This window comes from Erpetoichthys calabaricus, chromosome 15 (genome assembly GCF_900747795.2).
Source record: "Erpetoichthys calabaricus chromosome 15, fErpCal1.3, whole genome shotgun sequence".
NCBI lineage: Eukaryota > Metazoa > Chordata > Cladistia > Polypteriformes > Polypteridae > Erpetoichthys > Erpetoichthys calabaricus.
Window position 1 is genome coordinate 30041957 of NC_041408.2, and position 25496 is coordinate 30067452.

Here is a 25496-nt window from a genome sequence, read left to right on the forward strand (position 1 = left end):
TTGATTGGACATGATTTGGAAAGGCACACACCTGTCTATATAAGGTCCCACAGTTGACCGTTCATGTCAGAGAACAAACCAAGCATGAAGTCAAAGGAACTGTCTGTAGACCTATGAGACAGGATTGTCTTGAGGCACAAATCTGGGCAAGGTTACAGAAACATTTCTGCTGCTTTGAAGGTCCCAATGAGCACAGTGACCTCCATCATCCGTAAATGGAAGAAGTTTGAAACCACCAGGACTCTTCCTAGAGCTGGCCGGCCATCTAAACTGAGCGATCAGGGGAGAAGGGCCTTTAGTCAGGGAGGTGACCAAGAACTCGATGGTCACTCTGTCAGAGCTCCAGAGGTCCTCTGTGGATTGAGGAGAACCTTCCAGAAGGACAACCATCTCTGCAGCAATCCACCAATCAGGCCTATATGGTAGAGTGGCCAGACAAAAGGCACTCCTTAGTAAAAGGCACATGGCAGCCCGCCTGGAGTTTGCCAAAAGGCACCTGAAGGACTCTCAGACCATGAGAGAGAAAATTCTCTGGTCTGATGAGACAAAGATTGAACTCTTTGGTGTGAATGCCAGGCGTCACGTTTGGAGGAAACCAGGCACCGCTCATCACCGGGCCAATACCATCCCTACAGTGAAGCATGGTGGTGGCAGCATCATGCTGTGGGGATGTTTTTCAGTGACAGGAACTGGGAGCCTAGTCAGGATAAAGAGAAAGATGACTGCAGCAATGTACAGCGACATCCTGGATGAAAACCTGCTCTAGAGCGCTCTTGACCTCAGACTGGGGCGACGGTTCATCTTTCAGAAGGATAACGACCCTAAGTACACAGCCAAGATATCAAAGGAGTGGCTTCAGGACAACTCTGTGAATGTCCTTGAGTGGCCCAGCCAGAGCCCAGACTTGAATCCGATTGAACATCCCTGGAGAGATCTTAAAATGGCTATGCACCGACGCTTCCCATCCAACCTGATGGAGCTTGAGAGGTGCTGCAAAGAGGAATGGACGAAACTGGCCAAGAATAGGTGTGCCAAGCTTGTGGCATCATATTCAACAAGACTTGAGGCTGTAATTGCTGTCAAAGGTGCATCGACAAAGTATTGAGCAAAGGCTGTGAATACTTATGTACATGTGATTTCTCAGTTTTTTTATTTTTAATAAATTTGCAAAAACCTCAAGTAAACTTTTTTCACGTTGTCATTATGGGGTGTTGTGCGTAGAATTCTGAGTAAAAAAATGAATTTAATCCATTTTGGAATAAGGCTTTAACATTAGAAAATGTGGATAAAGTGATGCGCTGTGAATACTTTCCGGATGCACTGTCTACCATGAATGTTGTGGTGGAATAACTGATCTGAAAGATACCAAACATATCCTTTAAAGAATACTGAATTTTTAGTCTCGCCTTTCTTTTTGCAAATTTGTAGTTTTCCTGTCTCTTTTCTTCTTTAGAGAAGTGGTTGGTTTTTTGGGGCACTTCTAACTAGTTATTATTAAAAATCCCTGATTTCTACATTAAGAAAAAGAATGATGACATTTTTTAGCACCCCCAAACAAACAATATTGATTAAAATTGTAACTGTACCTTCCCTTCACTATTTTTAGCTCATTCCTTTAATTTATATTACAAACTAACAACAAAGTCGGGGAGTGTGGAAGTGATGGATACATTTTAATGTGTCTGTTGGTTTGTGACATTATTAGTGGTGGTGTTTTAAAACTTTTTTTTTTTTTTCTTCTGCCAAATTATAAAAGCACATTTGTTAGCACATATAGTCAGAACATTTACTATAGCTAAAAATTTAATGTTGCATTCCTGAAACTGAGAAAGCAAGAAAGGCAAGGAAAGAAGTAGTGACATTTTTCTGTTTGTACAAAATCAAGTCATGATTTATGATTCAACAGTATGTAACGTTTTAAATATTACTTGTGTAATTATGTGTAAGTTTGAGTTCCAACACTGAACAATATCCTGCTGTACTATCTTTAGTGAAAACAATTATTTTTTGTGGCTCCAGAGCCATTTTGTAAAGTCATAGTATTTAGGTAGCGTGTGGTATGTGAACTACACACTAATTATCTTAATATTATATGCAAATTTAAAGGAAACACCCAAAATCCTTAGAGTAATAGAAAAATATAATCCTAAAGGTTTTGAAGTCAAATTCACACTATTTTGGAAATGTTAAATATTTAAAATTTTTAAATATAGCTTACCAATAAACCTGTATACTTAAAAGTATGAATCACTGAAGTAGGAAATTCATAGTGTAGCTGTGTTTCTTTAATCTTTTTGAAATGCTGCAGCTACTGAGTAGGAAAGTTTGAAGCATTCAGCATGATGTGAACAAGTCCACAGTCAAAATACTTTTGCTTTTATGAATGTTTAATCAAATTCAAACTAAAGCAGTTCACACAAAATGAGAAGAAAAATTGATGAAAAGTTATTTCTGATATGTATAATATTTCAGTTTTTGTCTTTACATATCTTCGTTAAATTTCTTTAAATTACAGCATTCATTAGAATTTGTTACAGTACCATTAATATACAGTATACATTATTAAGTATATTGCTAAGTACAGTCAAGAAAACAGTCCTTATACCTTGTCATTTGAAACACCACTCTGGATGTGGTTTACTGTTATCAGAGTTATAAAAGGGTGGCAGAGTGTTCCATTTACATGTTGGCTTATAGAGGGCAAGGACAATCATTCTATGTATCAGTGCTAAACCATACATTTCCGTTAACTCAAACGTGAATTTAATATTAAACTTGTTAAGAATGGCCTTTTCAAAGTACCTTCTGCTCCATGTCTTCTCATACCCAGTGTTTACGAAATACAGCATGAAAGAATATACTCTAACCAATCAAATTTAGAATCCGTTTAGTGTTAACAGATTGTTTTTGTTGTTAGCATCTTCAGTTTACAGTTCAATGTATAAACCATGATGCATGTTTAAAGCAGATGATATGCAGTTTACATTTTTTGTCTTATTGATTTCATTTTATTGCTTTGTTTTCTTAGGATCCCCATGCAGAAGAGTTTGAAGATAAGGAGTGGACATTTGTCATAGAGAATGTAAGTTTTAGTTTTTAAGCCATTCAATTCTGAGGTTTCTAATCTCTGCAGATTTTCTTTTCAGGTTTATAGCATTTGTCTTTTCATTTATTATGTTTGTAAAAGCCAATGCTTTTAAGATACCAAATTTTTGAACTATGGTATAACTATCTTTTATTAGAGAGAATCAAGAAGCAGAAAAAATGCTAGCATTTAAATGGTTTTGCTTTAAAGAGGATTTACTGCCCCTTAGTGGAAACTTTTTGTTAATACATAATGATTAACCAACTTTCAAATAAATATTAGTTTCCTTGGTTGTATTAATCATACAATAAAATAAATGACTTCAATATGTTTTCCTATCTTAAAGAAGCATCTCCATAACTACTTTAAATATGGCATTTTTTAAATTATTTCAGAAAAGATTTTAGATTGTCATTTTATTGTATAATTTAGAACGAGTAATCTCAAAGTAATCTGTAATTATTTGTTTTCTGTGAATGTTTACAAGTTATTGGTGTATTTGTATGTGTATTATAAGAAAATCCTGTTTACTGATTGGAATTCTCATGGTCAGCTAGATATTTCTATTCAAGTCATGGCTCTGAGAACTGTACAATTCATCATCTTATTATATGTTGTGTATTGCTGAAAGCATAACTGCAAAAAAGGGTTTTGGCTACTTTACATACATAAGTATACATTTTTGTTGTTTTTGCTCTCACCAGCATAGGAGAGTTTGCATTTAAAAGTTCCTATTTAGCTTTTCAGTGTTCTGTCAGTAACATTTTTAATAGCTGCTTCTTGTGTGACTAGGAAAACATATTTTTTATGTTTATCAAGGAACATACTGTTTTAAGCACATTTTGTGTTGTATTTTGAAAGTGTAATTGTATGTTGCATTTTACTAAGACAAATTTTAAAAGCACGGAATACAATAAATCCAAAGAAATTAAACTGCTTCAGAATCCTACTTTAAATGTTTTGATACATAATTTGAGATGTGCAAATTATTTTAATATTTCAAGAAATTTAAATAATTTTAAAAGGTGGAATAAAATTGACACATTCATTATTATAAGGTGTTACTTAAGTAATATATAATTTTAATTGATGCTTTTTCTACATTTTATTTGCAATAGGCACAAATGAATTCCTAATACTGTACATCAAAAGTACCAAGAAATCCATAAATCTAATTCTGTTTTCCATATATAATATTTCAGTGATTGATCAGTGCAATGTGGTGTAATTATTAAGAGAACAGAGTTTAAACCTGGAGGATACAGGTTCATTGTCCATCTTTGCCTCACTATATGACCCAGAGCTACTCATTTACAGTGCTTGTGCTTCATCTGTGAAGGAAAGCTCTTTAAACATTTAAAAATTATCCTGATGAGACATGCCAGTAAAAATTTCATTCTACTATATAGACCTTACAATAAACTTGAACTTGACATGTTTTTGTAAGTCACCATGAGTAATGGCGTCAACCAAAAATACAATAACAGCAGTACACAGTACTTTACTTTATTTATTTTTCCCCCAAAATAAATCAATCCATAGAAATATTGAAACATTGAGGAAAATATGGAAATGTCCTGGATAGATGATTAGCAGAGCTCTAATGTTATTGTTTAAAACAGAGTTTGTATGTCTGATTTGAAAGTTATGACCCACTGAGTCTCATAGACCAAGAGTTCTAAATAAAAGGGCTACAAAGATTATTGAGTGTTTATCAAGAGTCAAGTAGCAGGACTTGGTGTAAGATGGTGCAAAAGTTTTCAAAATGATATTAAGAAATACGTATTACACACAAAGAATTTTATAAAATTGAAATTTCACTCAAATGAGAAGGTGTTAAGCCTTGATTTAAATAAATCTGTAGCTGTCTAATACCAGTAAGACGTTAGTTCCACAATTATAGGAACATTGAATCAAAAGGACCAAGACCAAGCAGTTTTGTATATTTTGGATGAAACAGATGAGCGGTAGGTAACAATTGAGTGAAATGCTGTATTTGACATATGTGGATTATTCTAAACTAATACATATGATTTCTCATGTATTGTTTGAAAGCCAAAAATACAATTTTCAATACATTCTTCAACAGAGAGCCACTAAAGATGTCTTAAAATTTGGTTAATTGTAGTCTGGAACCTTTTGTGTCAGAAGATTTGCAGCTGAATTTTCCACCTTCTGCACTTTTGTAATAATCCATTTGAAACATCACTTTACTTAATGAGGTGCTGGAAAAATGCGAGAAAAAGTTAAAGTGCATGTAAGATTTAAAGCACTGATGAAGTTAAATAGAAACAAGAGGTGGGTGTAATACTTTATAGACACTAGAATAAAGTTTAGTCTGCAGAGAAATAGGATACTATCAAGTATGAAGTTATAGCTTGTGACTGAATGTAGTGTGAAACTAAAGTATACTTTATTTAGCTCTAATATCCTTGTATAGCTGAGCTGCTTCAACAAAGAAATGCACCATAAGGTTTTATTGAGGAATCAAGGTCCCTACCAGTAGCATGTAGTTAATAAACAGTATTAAGTACATACTTTAATTTTTACATGTGTCTTGTATTTAAATAATATACTCCTTTGTATGACTTCAAAACTTATGTCTTTATGGGTGGTGGAATGTTGATGCTTGATATGTATGGGGCTTTGTCAGTAAAGTTCTTTTAAAACCCTAAAAACATAACATCAGTTCTAAGGTACTAATACAGTAGATGGTAATTTTGACCATGTTTTAAATACAACAGAATAAAAAATAATACAATATTATGAGTTTGTATTATGGCACATTCTACAATAAGCGGACTTGGGCTTTCTTTGATATTAATATGTCAATAACAGATCATTTATGCATAAAGAATGTGCACCTACCTAATAAATAACATAATATTCTTAAACCAACTTGTAGATGACAGAGGCCAACAAAGCACAGAGCACAATACAAGAAATGGCCCTGGACAGGGCACTAATGGTCAAACACACCCACGTTCATTTACGCTATGAAAACATTTAGAGATGCCATTTAACTTAACTGGCATGCTTATTAGAATATGAGAGGAAAACCCAAAATGCTGGATTCATGAGGCAGCAGCACTATCCACAATGCGACCATGAAACATGTTTAAACAGGATTGAGCTGTTCACTTAAGGACCTTTCTCTCCGGCTATATTTCCAGGTTTTTAATTGGCTGATTATAAAACTGCACTCTGTAAATTGACCTGCTTTTTAAAGCTTCTTTATATTCACAAATATTATGCATACTTAACATGAGATCATCTTCACTCCCTTTTGTTTAACATTTAATCTCTAAAGTGCTGCAATACTGATATGATGGTAGCCAGCGAATGAACTGTTACTGGGCAAGGCTCCTGACCAATTTGTGAAGGTGGATTTGTGTCTTAAATTTGAAAAAATTTTATCATTTATGCGCACTCCACTTTTTTTCACAAGACAGCTTTCCAGAAGTGTTTTCTTTAAAAATATTTTAGTAAAACATATATATATGGCTATGACATTGTAAGCATTCGACTGGACACCACACATTTGGATTATGTGTCACAAAAATTTGAGTTATTTATTTTTATTATGTATTTATTTTTTAATAAATAGTATGATATTGCTTTGTATTGTTAGCCACAATTAAACTCTGTAGTATCAGGGACTTTTTTTATTTTTCTTCTCCATGAAAATATGAAATAAAGGTTTTCCTCAGCCATCACTACAAAAGATAGAAAAAATAGAGAAAGTAGAGAAACCGGACAAGTTTGGGTGAACTGCCATGTGCCTAACCTCCCATTAGAGCATTATAGATTTGCAGAATTCCCTTTTCTCCCTTTTCTTTATCAATTGCCAGGCCAAAGTTCAGTGCCACAGGTGCAGTGCTTGCTTTTCCAGAATCAGCTATTAAGCACATTTTATAACGGATTAACAGTTTTAAGATGTATACTGAATTATACTAATATTAAGGCTAACACTTCGATATTTCAAAAGTAAAACATAACAAAATGAATAATTTTTCGGTGAAGTATTACTTTAAAAATTTTAGCACAATTACCACTGTCTCTGGTAATTCCGAAGTTTTCAGTTTTGTATGGCAGTGTTTAACCCCACCTACTGGTGTACAAATGTTCTATTTTGATGCAAGTGTGGAATTGACTGATATTGTCCCTTTTGCTGCGACTAAAGTACAAGTTCTGGCTTAAAAGGCAGGGCAAGACACTCTTAATATCAACTAAAAAGTCTCAGTTTGTGTGACAGGGTCACTTTGCTGAATGCAGATTTCATGTTTATATGATAAGACGAATGATCACAGACCAAGTAACACTCGGGGATAGCTCTTGCAGGTTTGAGCTGGATACCCAAGTTTGAAAACGGCCCATAATTCAAGGACTGACAACCTTAAGGACAGACCTTTACACCAGTGGTCAACTTAAAAGAATGGGCTCATGTCAACCCAAGAAGTCATGGCAAGGCATCTATTCCTTCCTTTAAAAATCTTAAGACCTTAATTCATTGCTTTCTCCATTAAGCTCACTGTTTGACCTGGCTATAACTTTTGCTATATAGCAGAGACTCCATTGTGTTTAGGGTGTGGCCGCAACAATGGTTAAAGTAATCCCTTCCATTCCAAAAAGGGTAACTAGGGCTGGGCTGAAAAAATGGAAGACCATCCGAGACACGAGTTGGACTGGGGTGCCAGAAGTTGTTAAGATAGTAAGTGCTCAAGCAGAGGAAGACCGTATACGAGAGGCCACACTTTCACCTGTGGCTGACCAATCAGCTGACCCAGCAGGCATAATTTTGCTAGCAACAAAAGACAGTTGGATCAGGTTGGGGAGCATGCATTGGTACAGTGCGTTGCTGCACCCACCACATGTTGAAATAGCTCAGAATCCTGGTTGGCCACCCCCAGGCAGACATGCAGTCTAGTCCCAACACCTGGAAATGACCATCTTTCTGCCACAGCCAGGTATTAGGTGGACGTCCTGTTGGCTCGGCCTGGTACATCTGCTCGGGTCCTCAACAGTGAGCATCCTGTGTGCTGGATCACCCTCAGGGAATCGTGCTACATGGCTGTAGTGCTGTATCTGAGCTCCCAAAGGAGTTCAATCTTTGTCTCAGGTCACTGGATAGCATCCATGTGTCCTAACAATATAGCAAAACAGGAAGCACCAGGACTCTAAAGACTTGGACCTTCGTCCTTTTGCAGAGATATCTGGAGCAGCAGCACACACCCCTTTCCAATAACTTCATGATGGCTCCTGCTCTCCCAATCCGTCTGCTGACTTCATAGAAAGAGTAGCCAGAGACATGAATGTCACTGCCCAGGTAAATAAACCTCTCGATGAGGTTGACATACTTTCTGCAGACAGACACACTGCTGAATGCTGTGCCCAAGAGGACATTCAAGGCCTAGAACTTGTTTTTTTTTTTGTCCAGGACATTCTCATGCCCAGACCCTCAGACTCCTCAGTAAGTCTCTCGAGAGCCCCGATCAGAGCCTCCATTGACTCTGCGAAGATCACATTTTTGCATAGTCAAGATCAGTAAATCTTTCTTCACCAGCAGATGCCCCACAGCCACTGGACCCCACGACCCTGCCTAGCACCCAGTCTATGCAAACATTGAACAGAATGGGAGCAAGAACACACCCCTGACAAACCCCAGAATCAACTGAGAAAAATGCAGAGGTTCTGCTTCCACTCTGCACAGCATTCACAGTACCAGTGTACAGTCTGGCCATGATCTCCATGAACTTCGAGGGGATCCTGCAAAGTCTCAGGATGTCCCATAGGGCAGATCGATCAACCGAGCTGAACACTTTATGAAAATCGACAAAGGCTGCAAATAAACTCTGCCAGTACTTGCGTTTGCACTCTATGAAAACTCTAAGGTTCAGGATATGGTCAATGGTAGTAAACCCAGGCTGCTCTGTTTGCTGGTAGGTGAGCAAGACCCTATTGAGGATAACCATTGCAAGGACCTTATCCAGCACTGAGAGCAGTGTTACCCCTTGTAGTTGCTGCAATTCTCGGCGATGGTCCTTCCCTTTCCAGATTGGGATGACAAGTCCCATTTTCCAGTCTTTTGAGATGTGCCCATCTCCCAAATGGAAGCAAAGATTTCTTGCAATGCTAGGATGACAGCCTTGCCTCCAGCATGGAGAATTTCACCCTGCAGCCTTCCCTACCCTTAGCTGGTTTACCACTTGTGCAGTCTCAGTGAGATTGGGTGGTTCACAGCTAATTGGAGGATCAGCCTCAAGAACCATAGACCTAGAGATGTCCAAAGTCCTCGCCGGAGGGTCAGCTTTAAACAGACTGCTCACAGTACCCACCCCAGCGGAACACAACTACAGCATCATGCATAAGGATCATACCATCGCGACATTGAATACTCTGTAAGCATGATGTAGGTCACTAGACCATAGATGGTGTGTTACTTGCTCACAGATTCCTCTAACTAACACCACCTTATCTGCCCTCAAGAGACCTTGCAGTTGCCCTCCTCAGTCCCTGGTACAGACCAGAGTTGCTATCAAGCTGTGTGCTGCGACTCCTCTTGATAATACCCAGGGTGCCCTGCAACATGAAACGCCTCATTCTGGGAACACTGGCAACACCAACACAACCTTCCGCAATCTTTAGGATCTTGCCATGAAAGGTCTTCCACATCACATTAGGATCAGCAGTTGCACCAAACTCTGAATGCTCCTTACACAAACTGCATGCAGACTCATTACAAACAGCCTGGTCTTTGAGTCTGGCCAGGTCCGGCCTCATTCTCCTAGTAGGTGGTAACCTGCTGACCTAAGCTGGATCTTCAGAGGAGCATCAACAAGTCTGTGGTCAGAATTCACAAACTGGGCACTTCAATAAACCCAGCATTTCTGTAGGAGTCTCCACCACCTGACAACGAGGATGTGATCAATCTCCTTCACTGCACCACCAGTATTGGAGTACCAAGTCCAACGATGTAGGTCAGGGCACTGGAACCAGGATCCAGCAATCCACAGCCCCTGACCTTTTGCCAAGTCAAGGAACATGGAGCCACTTTCACTACAGTCTCCAAACCCTTGGGGACTGGCACAATCCTCATAGCCACCTCTGTCAGTGCCAGTGGTTGCATTGAAGTAACACATGACCAGAGGAGTGTCACCTCATTATGGTTGGAACATACACCGAGACAACAGACAAGACACCTAGAGAGAGCCTTAATCTCAGTCTCGTAATAGGCTTGTTGAAAGGAGCAACATCAGACACAATTGGAAGGAGCTGATTTGCCACAGCAGCAGCTACTGTTTGAGTATGACAGTAATTAGAGTGTGTACTGACCTACAGAGATCTGGCCAGTCCCAGATCTTAGTGCCTCCACTGAAATGGGGAGTTTACAAGGCTCCTCTGACAGCAGGAGAAGATGATCGTCATGCCAGAGAGCCCAGGTGCTACACATGCCTACATCTATGGGCTGCCTGAAATTGGGACCCGAGTACTGCTGTACATCAGGTGATACCTCACCAGTTCTGATCTGCAACAAACCTGCCCCATTTGGTTCTCTTCATCTCTCTCTTCATCTCTTTCATCTCTTCTGGGGATGGATATAGAATTCACAAGTTATGTGCCTTTATCTATAGGAGAAAAAAAGTTCAACTAAGCTTTTTTTTGTGTTATTGTCTTTTGTCTCTATCTACTTGCATATATAAATCTTCAATTATCTTCATGTTAGAAGTGCATCATATTTTGTTAATGTCAACAGGCATGTCTGGGTTATTTGTGAAATATTCTGCTATCTTGCAATGTACGAGGCACAACAGAGAACGTGAACATTTTAATGTAAACATTTGACGATTTCTGAAGCTTGTTCATAAATTGTACAGATCTCTTCATATTTCAGTCATCCTGGCCAGAAAATGAAGCCGAGATCCCTCACTCAACCTACATTTAACTTGGTATCCCTTGGTCAGGCATCTTGTTGATTATTTTCATTAATTACCAACATTTCTGAAGGTAAAACTACTAAGTGAATGATCATACACTCCGCTGTACACCAGTGTGTAACTCTCTTGAAGAATTGTTCTGTGCAGTTTTACTTTGCACTGTGCTCAGTGGTTCACCTGCCCTGCAGAGTTTCTTCATAGCTGGCTACATCTACACAAACAAATACACTAAAAAGATCGACAAACTTATGAGTAGGGAGAAAAATATCTGTTCTGGATAGTTGGGCTCTTAGTACTGTTAGCCTTTCTAGGGAAGCATGTGCTATATTCTATACTGAATGTACTGTAAGGCTTTCAGCTCGAACATTGCTATTCAAATTGAATTAAAATCTATTTAAAAAAGGCTTTGTTCAAAGACAAAAACTGACATTCAGTCATCCAAGAATTGTTGTTTTCCTGCATTTATTTTATTGAGTTTCTCCAGCTGCAGTATTTTACAGATCTGCTTTTGCACTTTTTTTATCTCATTACTCTGCACTTGATCTACAACTGTACACCAAGCAGTTCTTCTAAACACTTCATTGGTCCTTTAAAAGTATTGTTTTGTATTTGATTCTGTCCATTAACTCATAAATTTGAGATCCTTGCTGCCAAGTTTACTACCAAGATGTCTCATTAAAGCAAATGGAAAATAACTGTCATAATTTTGATTTTCCTTTTTATTAAAATGCTTTCAATCCCAATACAGAGCCTCGTCAATGTCAGCCTGCATACCATATCCCACGATTAGTCTATGTCTTACGTGGTTGCTTGCTGTTGACACATAATACTTAAAACAGTGCTGTGTAATTTGAAATACTCAAGCCACCGTTATTTAAATACTGCTACATCTGTAAAAGAAAAAAAAGGTAGATTGTACGGAAAATAATGTGATTCTGTGACAATCCTGCTTTTCTGGGGCCAAATGGCTTTTTATTCTGAATGCCTTGATATAAATGGTTCCCAGCCTCTGTCCATTGGACACCTCCAAAACCAGTCTGCCTTTGACCTGCATGCATCTTGCCTGCTGCTTTTCTTATTGTGCTGTTCTCACCCTTCGCAGTCTTACTAACTAACCCAGTTTCCGCATGATCTTAAATCACTCTGCCTCAGCCTGATTGGCAAGAAAACACTCCTATTTAACTGATAGCCCTGTCAGTACCCTCATCCCCCAATTTGTGTGTGTATATTTTAGCAACAGTCATGAAATTAAAAGAGAATAATCTTAAAGCCAGTAGATGACAGCAGGTAAAATCTGAAGTGAATCTAATCTTCCAGTCTAGAGTTAAGAGAGGGATTATTCATCAGGGTACTATCAACATTCTAAAATCCTGTGGCAATTACAGTTCAATAATATTCCCTAACTCTGAATGAAGTAACATGCAAATTGTAAATAAATGTGATCTTATGATTGTTATAGGCTCTCCTAATACTATGACAGAATCAATCATTAGCACATACCTGTACATATTTACCTTAAGAAAGATAATAGTATTCCTTGATTTCAGTAATGTACATGTACTTGAAGGGTTGGGTTGAATTGATTGGGTTATGGGGGTGTGAGAGAGGGGTGGTGAATTTGGCACGCATATTAATAAAATCACATTTACCATAGGCTACCATCTCATGGTGTGCACAATAAACTGTGATGATCAGTTCTGTTCTGTTGGGTAGAGTTTTCCCTTGATATGTGTTGATTTAGTAATTTAGTAGTACTTCATCAATTGGGTATTGATTGATTTTATGCCTGTACTAATTTCTGCACACAGAATGAGCTGTATAGTTTGTAAACGGATGGAAAATTTTCTGACGCACACAAGATTGAACTTGATGCTCAGTGGTGGATTCTGATAAAAAAACACATTTTCTCCACAAGAATTGCTTAACTCACCTTTTTGGAAGAATTTTATGCTTACTATAGGCAAAATGCATACAGTATGCAATGTATACAAGACAGAGTTGCCATACAGAGGCAAACAACATGTTCCAGTGCTTAAAACATCATCCTTCCTAAAAAGATGACCGATTTAAACTGTTAACCAGATGACTGAAAATCAACCTAATAGAGATTTTCAAGCTGGGTCCCTCCATGCTACACATGGGGCTCCACGGCATCCCTGTCGAGACAGGCTGTATTAAATGATGAAGCCAAATTTTACAGATTGTCTTTATCTGATGTAGTTTTTAAATAGATTTAACTCAAAATGTTATTCAATTGTTTATTTAAACTAGTTCTAATATCAATATAGTTATTGACTAGATTTGCAACTTCACAAACTGTGCAATATGTAAGCAGCTATCAGGTGATGTGTTCATTTTTTTTTTTTTTTTTTTTTTCTTTCCCCCCTTGACTTTGCTTAAGGCCCACCTCAGCTCCATCTCATAGTGCTCTTGCTGCAAAGTTTCATTCTCGTACCATCCATCACCTCTGCCCGTTCAAAGTCTCCCTCTGCTTATTTGGGGCCTACAATAACCCCACTGTTTCACCCCTTCACCTCTTTGCAACTACCCCCGATTCAAGATTGCTTATAAACCACATGCCTAAATCGAGGGATTTTTGAGAAAAAGTGCTGTCTCATAAGTCCCTGAAGTGTCCACAAGACACTTAACATCATGTACCAAATTTTCTTAAAGAGATGTTATAATCTTATGGAAATTCTTGTAGACTTGTTATTAGAGCAGTAGTGGAATACATCTTAGCTGTAGCTGTTTTTGTCTAATTGTTTGACACTGTGCAAGTAGCCTTACTAAAGCCTAATTGAGAGGAAGTTGATGAGTAGCATGAAAGGGTTTTTACCTCATGTTTTCAACTACACCCCAGTGAAAATAACTGGTTTTCATAATTTATAATGACCGCAATTAAAACTTGATTGGGTTAAGTTTATTCACTTGCAAAACAATTTAATTGGATTATGTGGGTAACATTAATATTTTCTACTTGTTTCTAGATTATACTAGATTTAAGAAATATATTGTTTCTTGCTCTGTATATTATTATATGAAAAGCCACACTAGGATAGAATTTTATGTTTTTATTTCCTATAATTTTAAGAAATTGAGTTAAATCTACTTTTATGAAACATATTTCCAGTGACATTTATCTGGGCATTACATCTTTTTAAAAATATAAATAACTTATGTCTATAATATGTTTGCATTTTCTATTGATACGGAATGCTTTTGTGTTCACTTTGTTAAATTGTATGCCATCTGGTGGCCAAAAATAGTTTAATTCAGCACCTTTTTCCTATCAAAATAGTTAAGTGATCAATTCCATTTAATAAATTTGGGTTAAGGTAATTTTTTTTTAATATTATTAAATTGGGAACCCTGCCCTACAGTATGTCTAATTTTCTGTTCTAATAACATTGTGCTTTTTCATGCAAGGTATCCTTGTTTATTTAATGTATAGTAGATTATACATTAGATAGATAGATAGATAGATAGATACATTATTAATCCCCAAGAGGAAATTCACATTATTAAACTGTCATTTAATACATTAGTTAGTTATTTTAATTTATGCATTGTTTTGAATTGAAAACTTCTCTTAATTCTGACTTTTGAACTTGTAGATGCAGGGTAATACTCATAACTTTACTTAGAAATTATCTTTTTTTTTTTTTTTAATCCTTAAATTTTCTGGGGCCTGGGAAACTTTTTAAAATTGCGTTTGAGGTTTTAATGACAAGAGAAGTTAAATCATGTTTCTGTACGGCAGGGGTTCCTCTCAAAAAGGTGGTTAAAGTGGTATGCTGGAAGTCCAGTGAAAGAACAAAGGGTGTGCATTAAGAACACCAAGATCACAACGAGAGCAGAATTCCTCTTGTCTCTACATACCATACTAATAACAAAGTGATCAAAGACATGGTCTACAAAGAACCTGACATTTTCCACAGTGAGAAATAGTAAAAGACGTTTTTCACTTGGGCGCCTGCCTTCACTTGGGAAGAAAACTGCGTAGTGAGACCTGTTCAAAGAAAACCGACCACAAATTAGAAACTTTCCTTGGCATGGCACACTGGAAGTGTCTCAAGTCCTAACTGAGTTTGAGTGTGCGCATCTGATGCCTGTCCTCAAAATGAGCTCAATTTTACTCTCCAAATGTGCATGTCCCTTTTATGGAAATAAATAAAAATTAATTGGGCACTAAAGAAATTTTGCTAAATCTTTGATCATCTGTGTATTCATCATCTATCTTGACAGCCAGATTGAGTGAGAGAGGAGGTTCTTAAGCCATTGGAAAATTAAAATAATTGCGGCATTGTGTAACTCAAAATATGTGCCAGTCTTCAATTACACAGTATAATATATAGTACATCTCAGCTTTTTTTGTAATATACATATAATCATGGAGTGCACATTTTGAACCTGGGTTTGGAAACATTTACAGTATAATCCTCCATTTCAATACCTGTCTCTGGTGTTTTTTGACTAAAAAAAAAAATATATTTATCTTTCTTGTGTTTGGTTTCTCTTGAATCCGGATATAAATATTTTAGTTTGCTTCTGGAAGTTTTTCCTTTTCATGATTTGGATAAGAAAGAGAACTTCTGGAAGTTTTGTCAATTGAGTTTAACAAATGTAATATTTTACAGAGTCATTTGAACTCTTAGTCTTGTACCTACCACAGGTGTCAATGTACAATGTATGAGCTTGTAACATAACCAAAGGACTCTTGAACCATCACACGATGAAGGATTCACAGAAATGGATGTTCAATAATAAAGTCCAAACTGTCAACAAAGTAAAAGTAGAAAGAGAAAATGAAAAATGAATAATCTTGATAATCAACTACAGAGTCAGTTAACAAACATGTAATAATCTATATAAGTTAACACATTTTGTTTAAGCCAATGTAAGAAATCCTTGATTTTAATGCAAGGAATAAGAACCACACGCAGTCCTGTTTATTAATTTATGAGTATATGGTGCATCATTTCTGTTTTTTTTTTTTTTTTTCTTTCTTTTTTTTTAATGCTTCACATGTAGAAAATTTGTTATTAAAGTAAATTTCTTCCCTAAGCAGCAATAATTTTATGTGCCTCATTGTGCTCTTTACAAAATGATCAGATGTGTGCTGTCTAATAAATATATTAGGGTTTGCCATTAGTTAACTTTAGGCTTTGATACAAGTCAGAAATGAACTCTGAATGAGATGTGAGCCCATTGGATATTAATGTTATAACTGATGTAACAGATAGAGGCACTGTCGACCCCTTCAACCCTCAGACCAGACGTCAGACACCAGATAAAAGTCCAAAATGAAATTTATTACAATAATAAAGTGCACAAAGTACCCTCCACTCTACTATACTCATAAATAAACAAATCAATAATCAATAACAATCCTCCACACTCCCAGACGCGTTGCCACCCTTCCACTCAGCTCAGGTCAACGTCTGGGATTTCCCACAATCCTTTTATAGTCCTTGACCCGGAAGTGGTTCTGTCCCGCAGTCCATGTGACTTTCTATCACTTCCGGGTCAGGTAAAAACTTCTCCTTTTCTTCACCCCGGAAGCACGTCATTCCTCTTGTTCATGTGACTCTGACATACTTCTGGGGCGTAGGGAAAATAATTACTGCTTCTCCCTGCAGCGCCTTCTAGCAGCCCCCGTGGTATCCAGCAGGGTTGTAAAGGAAAACTCCAATGTCCATAATTCCCTGCTGGCATTCGGGGTACCTCCATACTGCAAGGAGAGCTCCACCTGGCGGCCTGGGGGTATTGGCCGGGATAAATGGCCGGCCACCTATCACAGTACTCCTCCCCCAGCGGAAAACCGTGGTTTGGAGCGTCCTGCCTCGTGAGGGACGTCTTCCTCCAGGAGGATCCATAGACCGGGTCTTGGCTGCATTGTCTAGCCCCCCCGGAGAACCAAGGGGGAACGTTATAACGGGAATCCCTCTGATCCCCTGTCCTCCGAGGACAACTTCGCCATACGTGGCCCGGCCGACGACAGTTATAGCAGATCCGCTGTCCTCCTGGTAGCCTTCCTCAACGTGACTGGAAACACCCCGGGAACTCTGTCTCCGCTCTTTTCTCCGCCGAGGGAGGTCCCATAGCTGCCCTTGAGCTTTCAGCTCTTGTTTCTATTTTGTCAGGAGACTCCCGTTTTATTTTTGGGATCTCCTGCTTAATCTGGGGCTTGTCCACAGTCTGAGTCTCTCCATTAGTAAAAGAGAGCCCCTTTATTGTTTGCACCCCTCTCGATTTATTTATAATACGGGTCGGGGTCTTCAGGACTGAATCACTCCAAGAGGCAGCACCATCCAGCTGCTCCGGCTCGATCGGTCCTTCCCCCGACCACTCGGTTAACGTTCCGTACTCTTTTGTAGGGCACGCAGTGATTTGGCACCTGCTACATATCAAACGCGGCCCCAGATCACACTGCGTCCCTGTTTCATTATATACGGTACCGGAATTACCGACCTGTACCGCTAAATTATATAAGATGGGACGCTCCCAACCAAACCGCTGCAGGTAATCATCCAGCTTCCTTATCGGCGCTTTGGCCATCGCTCCCAAGTCTCCAGCGATCTTGTGGATCTCTTTTAGTACCTGAAAAATACCTCGTACAGGCTCTGTTAATTTCTCAAGCTCCCATACATCCAGACGGTTATTTAATTCGACCGGAGGCAAGTTTACTTCCTCATTCTCCTTACCTGCCAACAGGGAGCCAATGAGCACGTCCGCTACTAGCACGTGCTCGGTTGGGTTGCGCACGGGCTCTTGGGAATTGGAGTTTCGCATTTTAGAGGGCCGGGGAGGCGCCACTGGCCGACTGATCCGCCTTTTCTAATTTAGCGGCGGACCGTTCAGTCATATCCCGTCCCTCATTACCTGTATTTATAACTGCCGCTGCTTCGTTTGCCTCTCCCTTCCCCTTCAGGGAGTTCGATGCCGTCGGGGAAACGACGACCTCACTTACGGACCGTCGCTGACCTTCTCCTTCCCACAATCCTTCGGGAGAGATCACATGTCCTGCTTCGGCAAATCGGCTTTCAAGGTTCAGCGTCCTAGATCAGCAGTACAACCCATCATCGTGGCCATCTTGCTCAGGAGGGAAGTAGGTATCCGATGCACCGTCAGATTCAAGAAGACAGGCTTCTGAAAAACAACTAAAGTAAGGTCCCGGCAAATCGGACGTTTCTTCGGCACATACCTCCAGATTCCAATTGGATTTTCCAAGTACGTAGAGGTTGTCCTTTTTGTCCGATGTCCGACAGCCATCCCGCTGTCGTAATGCTTGGGTCCTCTCGGCATCAATCTCTGCCTTGTCTTCCTCACTTCCCACCAGGTAGGTCCATAGACGCGTGGCATCATCTAGAGTCTCGTCCTGATTATAGGCACCGTTTGGCTCTTGACCTCCACTTGTGCTGCCGATTTGTTTGGTCTTCTTCTTCCCCATCATGGACTGATGTACAGTAAGGCTTACTCTGTTGCAGCGCTGCCTGTAGCGGTTACGCCAGCATGGATTTTAAAGGTTTTCCTGCGTGTTGTGACGATATCTTTGGGTTCTCTGTTAACAGAAATTTTTTAAATACAGGTCCTCTGCCAAACCGACGGCCAGAGAATCCTGCCATCTACGCCACTGTAACAATAGAGGCACTGTCGACCCCTTGAACCCTCAGACCAGACGTCAGACACCAGATAAAAGTCCAAAATGAATATTAATTATAATAATAAAGTGCACAAAGTACCCTCTACTCCACTATACTCATAAATAAACAAATCAATAACAATCCTCCACACTCCCAGACGCGTTGCCACCATTCCACCCAGCTCAGCTCAACATCTGGGATTTCCCACAATGCTTTTATAGTCCTTGACCCGGAAGTGGTTCTGTCCCTCAGTCCATGTGACTTTCTATCACTTCCGGGTCAGGTAAAAACGTCTCCTTTTCTTCACCCCGGAAGCACGTCATTCCTCTTGTTCATGTGACTCTGACATACTTCCGGGGCGTAGGGAAAATAATTACTGCTCCTCCCTGCAGCGCCTTCTAGCGGCCCCCGTGGTATCCAGCAGGGTTGTAAAGGAAAACTCCAATGTCCATAATTCCCTGCTGGCATTCGGGGTACCTCCATACTGCAAGGAGAGCTCCACCTGGCGGCCTGGGGGTATTGGCCGGGATAAATGGCCGGCCACCTATCACACTGAATAACTTAATACATCAGTGTTTTCTCTCTTTGATTTAGGGAGACTGATTTCGATGATTTATTCATATACACAAAGTTAGTAACACCTGACTTAAGATTTGCAAAAAAAAAAAAAGTGTTATTGAGCCCATCATTGGCCAGAGGCCATTTAAGCCATTTTAATGCATTCTTGATTGAACATAATACTGTTTACATTTTCTGTTAAGACCTTAGAATTTGTACAGTCACAATATGGTTCTATCTCTTCCTATGAATGAAGCCTCATAGTTTTAACCTAGCATGGGTTCTGTACTTTCAATGCCGAGCTGCTGAATACTGTGACAAAGTGCTTGTTGGGGGCATGGATTGATAAGCTTACTACTTTGCCTTTAGAATTCTTTTAATAGCATAGATATGGTAAGATACAAAGTGTTGGAATTTTGATAATTTCAAAGGTAAAATGCCATTTGAACAGGGCTTGAAGCACAGTACTATGAACAAGAAAAGGAATGGCAAACTCATTCTGACATTGGACTTGTCTTTAATATTGGAATAGCTGGTATGAGTGGCACATTTCTTATTTAGGCTACAAGTGTTTCAGAATTTCATTAGATTTCTGGTAACATTTGTATGCTTAATCAAACAGGACATGAGATGCAGTGCTCTTACTGTATTCACAAATTTATATAGGTCTATCAATAGATAATTTGGATAGTTTGAATTGGATAATAGACTTGTAGTCAATCCTTTACTTGAGAGCCTCTTCATTCTTTGAAATACAACTTAAACCTAGAGTCTGCACTGAGGGAACAAGTGATATGGAATCAGGGGTGAGGAGTATATTTAGTGAACTAGTTTGTTTTCTTTTGAATAAAATAAAGTTATGTATTGTAGTACATGCTTGTTTATTGTGATACCGGCAAGTGCTGTTGCAAGTAAAAATTTCACTGTGCTCTGTACACCCTGTGATGTGCTGGCTTGACTCTGGATCTACAGTACATTGTACTAGAGAAAATCATTAACAATGATTGATGGCTAGATTATATTGAACACAGTATTTCAGTGCAGCATTGGCACACACAGTCTAATACATAAGTGCTATTGTGCAGAAATGAAAGCAACAAGTTGGAATATACACTCACCACTTTGACGTATGCGCGTACTTCAACATAAATGATCTTAAACTGGTCAAAGATGGCCATCTCATAAAGAAGCAAAATGTTTAGTCTGCACGCTATCCAGTTTCTGCATTTTTGATTGCAGCTGCTTGCAGGTGATTCAAATACAGCTAAATCTATTTAATTGTTTTAGGATTTACTGTCTAATACAAATCCTCCCGCAAATGTCCATGATAAGACAGTGAAAGGAAGTTGAGAATAAACATTACTGAAATTTCTGCACATTATTTGTGATCAAGGAATATTAATAAATGATGGCTTAGTCAAAGCAGTGCATATCAATGCAGATATAAATTTGGAGGATCACATTTCCAAGCACACAGAATGAAACATTGACTTAACCGTACAGTATGTAACCTTAAAGATGACCAGTTAATGACAGATATGTTTGAAAGTAAATAGAGAGTCTAAAATATATGCATCACTTTTCATAGAGCCCAGCAATCAGAGAGTTACTATTCAATGCAACAATATTAAATATTAGATGCATTGGTTGTGAGTGTCCTTCTCTTATTGAATTTAAAGAATATATTTATATACTTTAAGAAAAATTAAACAAAGATCAAGAACAAATTGGCAATATAAATAGCAGAAATTGCTGTCATCCTGTAAACAGTGGCTATCAGCATTTTTGCCACTTATCTAATTTTTTTTTTATTCAAAAATCAAATAAATTGAATCTACAGCTTTGCCTTATTCCTTTCGATTTTATGGATCAGTTTTTCTTTTTATAAAAGTTTTGGAGAGCTATATTCAGTACTGATTTTCTAAACCAGTAAGAGCAAAGTGGCTATGGTGACTGTTGTACTGTGAACATATGTGCAGAGAAATCAGTACACAACAGAAAGTTAACAATGATTGCAAACATGATTATGTCTGTAATGAGACCTCGGACTTAGATTTACTGACACCAATGAGATGTTTTTGACAGGAGCTGAACGGGGATGTCAAATATATTTATCTCTGACATAGGAGCAGAGTCTCACATTTTTTCATCATCATGGGAGGACTTAATGATTCACAATATTTAGTGATAAGAATAAATGTTTAAAAAATGTCCTCATGCAGACAAACTGAAATATTTACCTATTCTGAAATTAGCTGATACCTCCAGTATACAATATTTTTTACAAAGTGCTAGTGCAATAGATAGTCCAACATATTTTATTTCTCACCCTACTTTCAGATATCAATGTTTTTCCAGACATTAGGTATAATTAATTCAGTCAAAACATTATGGTAGCCATGGAGCTTCCTTTTGTGAAAGGTGTGCATAAAAACTGATAGGAAAGGTGACCTAATGAAGTCTTATTTAGGTTTACTTAAGAAGCAACAGGCATTTCAATGACACAAATACATAATCTACAAAGACTCATTTAAGAAACGTCTTATCTTTTTCTGCTTAAGAGTCTCTCAGTTTGTTTTTGGATTGTGTGGATTGCACATTTCTAAAAGGCTTCCAAGTGCTGAGATCCATAAATAGGGAAACCGATATTGGCCATTATTCTTAGAAATTAGTTAAAAATCATCTGTTATACTTTTTTTTTCTCAATAATAAAAAAGCAAGCTTGTTTTATATTTTGTTGTGTCTCATTTTATTTAAAGTACTGGTATATGGTAATTTCAATTATGCATATATATATAATATTATATTATATATAATATTATATATAATTATATATAGATATAGGTATTTTATTAATCCCAAGGGTAAATTCACAAATATATATAATAATATATATGTGTATATGTGTGTGTGTGTGTGTGTGTGTGTATATGTATACAGTACTGTGCAAAAGTTTTAGGCAGGTGTAAAAAAAATGCTGTAAACAAAGAATGCTTTCAGAAATATAAAGATTGTTTATTGCTATCAATTTACAAAATGCAAAGTGAACGAACAAAAGAAAAATCTTCAAACCAGCATCAATTCTTATAGGTACACTTGCACAAAGTCAGGGATTTTGTAGGATTATAGTCCGGAGTATGATCAACCAATTATACCAAACAGGTGCTAATGATCATCAATGTTACACGTAGGTTGAAACACAGTCATTAACTGAAACAGAAACAGCTGTGTAGGAGGATTAAAACTGCGTGAGGAACAGCCAAACTCTACTACCAAGGTGAGGTTGTGGAAGACAGTTTCATGTCATGGCAAGATTGAGCACAGCAAGAAGACACAAGTTAGTTCTACTGCATCAGCAAGGTCTCTCCCAGACAAAGATTTCAAAGCAGACTGGGGTTTCAAGATGTGCTGTTCAAGCTCTTTTGAAGAAGCACAAAGAAACAGGCAACGTTGAGGATCGTAGACACAGTGGTAGGCCAAGGAAACTTAGTGCAGCAGATGAAAGACACATCAAGCTTATTACCCTTCGAAATTGGAAGATGTCCAGCAGTGCCATCAGCTCAGAACTGGCAGAAACCAGTGGGACCCAGGTACACCCATCTACTGTCCGGAAAAGTCTGGCCAGAAGTGGTCTTCATGGAAGAGTTGCAGCCAAAAAAGCCATACCTCTGACGTGGAAACAAGGCCAAGTGACTCAAGTATGTACGAAAACATAGGAACTGGGGTGCAGAAAAATGGCAGCAGGTGCTCTGAACTGATGAGCCAAAATTTGAAATATTTGGCTGTAGCAGAAGGCAGTTTGTTCGTCGAAGGTCTGGAGAGCGGTACAATAATGAGTGTCTGCAGGCAACAGTGAAGCATGGTGGAGGCTCCTTGGACGTTTGGGGATGCATTTCTGCAAATGGAGTTGGAGATTTGGTCAGGATTAATGGTGTTCTCAATGCTGAGAAATACAGGCAGATACGTATCCATCATGCAAAACCATCAGGGAGGCGTATGATTGGCTCCAAATTTATTCTGCAGCAGGACAGCGACCCCAAACATACAGCCAAAGTCATTAAGAACTATCTTCAGAGTAAAGAAGAACAAGAAGTCCTGGAAGTGATGGTATGGCCCCTACAGAGCCCTGATCTCAACATCATCGAGTGTGTCTGGGATTGCATGAAGATACAGAAGGATGTGAGGAAGCCTACATCCACAGAAGATCTGTGGTTAGTTCTCCAAGATGTTTGGAACAACCTACCAGCCGAGTTCCTTCAAAAACTGTGTGCAAGTGTACCTAGAAGAATTGATGCTGTTTTGAAGGCAAAGGGTGGTCACACCAAATAGTGATTTGATTTAGATTTCCCTTTTGTTCATTCACTGCATTTTGTTGATTGATGAAAATAAATGATTAACACTTCCATTTTTGAAAGCATTCTTTGTGTACAGCTTTTTTTCACACCTGCCTAAAACTTTTGCACAGTCCTGTGTGTGTGTGTGTATGTATATATATATATATATATATATATATATATATATATATATATATATATATATATATATATGTATATATATATATATATATATATATATATATATGTATGTATATATATATATATATATATATATATATATGTGTATATATATATATGGGGTGCTGTGTGTACATTAATGAGGGAAAAAATTTATTTAAATGATTTTAGCAAATGGCTGCAATATGACAAAGAGTGAAAAATTGAAGGGGGTCTGAATACTTTCCGTACCCACTGTATGTGTATGTATATATATGTGAATGTATGTATGTATATGTATGTATGTGTATATATATGTATATGTATGTATGTGTATATATATGTATATGTGTGTATATATATGTATATGTATGTATGTGTATATATATGTATATGTGTGTATATATATGTATATGTATATGTATGTATATATATGTATATGTATGTATGTATATATATGTATGTGTGTGTATATATATATATATATATATATATATATATATATATATATATATGTATATGTATATATATGTATATGTATGTATGTATGTATATGTGTATATATAATTTATATTTATATGAAATGTGCTTCTTATATATTACTTCATATTCTCATATGATAATGATGTTAATGTTGTTTATATTGATTTCTATGTTATTGTAAGTGTATGTATGTGTGTATATGTATGTATATATCTATACTAATAAAAGGCAAAGCCCTCACTGACTGACTGACTGACTCATCACTAATTCTCCAACTTCCCGTGTAGGTGGAAGGCTGAAATTTGGCAGGCTCATTCCTTACAGCTTACTTACAAAAGTTAGGCAGTTTTCATTTCGAAATTCAAAGCGTAACGGTCATAACTGGAACCTTTTTTTTGTCCATATACTGTAATGGACTGCAGCTCGCTGGCCGTGGGAGGCGTAATCACGTGAACTGACTGTGAACGCAGTACGTAGAAAACAAAGAAGAGCCCCAAAGAGCGCTGAAGAAAACTTTCATTACACAACTGAGAAGGCAGCGAAACAATAAGAAGCGAGTGAGTGACGCATACAAGCATATTCATAAGTGCAGCTAAGGCGGAAACAAAGCACGGTGTAAACCGTAAGTTTAAGTTTGGCAAGATTGCTTTTCTCCTGTACAACTATACGTTGCATTCTCAACAGTAAGCTTGCACAACTTGGTCATATTACAACCAGAGTGCTGAACTGACAACGTGGTATACAAAGAGAACTATAACAATCGTAATAAACAAACAATAAAACAGCGGGGAACCCATGGATTAAATAAAAAGGCTGCTTCCTTGGCGAAGCAAGGAAAAAGGATGGCCTTATATGGCGTTCGTTTATAAAACAGCGGAGAAGCTGTGTAAAGACTGCTTCACAAAAAAACAGCAGAGCACCTTATATGAGCAGGCAGTCAGCTAAAGAAGGGAATCAATAAATAACTATAATCGTAATAAACGAACAAAAAATAGCGGAGAATCCGCGGATTACATAAAGGAAATGGGTACCTGAACAGAAAAGTGAGTCTCAAATACCTACACAATAACTATAACAATCGTAATAAACGAACAATTAAACAATACAGAACCGCTAAGCAAGGAGAAAGGACGCCTTATATGCCGTTCGTTTATAAAACAGCGGACAGGCTGTGTAAAGGCAGCTTCACAAAAAACAGATCCTTAACAAATTGTTATTTGTATATTTTCCCTCAATTTAAAAAGGTTTTCTTTTCTTCTTAATTAAAATTTAAAAGCAATACTTCACTGTTGCGAAGCAC

General features: G+C 37.9%; 1 protein-coding gene across 1 annotated transcript in view; it reads left to right on the forward strand.

Annotated features, from left to right (window-relative positions):
* ehbp1 (EH domain binding protein 1) overlaps positions 1 to 25496 on the forward strand; it is a 508893-nt gene that overhangs the window by 122309 nt on the left and 361088 nt on the right. Inside the window, 1 exon segment of the mRNA XM_051919668.1 lies at positions 3029 to 3082. Within this exon segment, the coding sequence (XP_051775628.1) occupies positions 3029 to 3082 (54 nt within the window).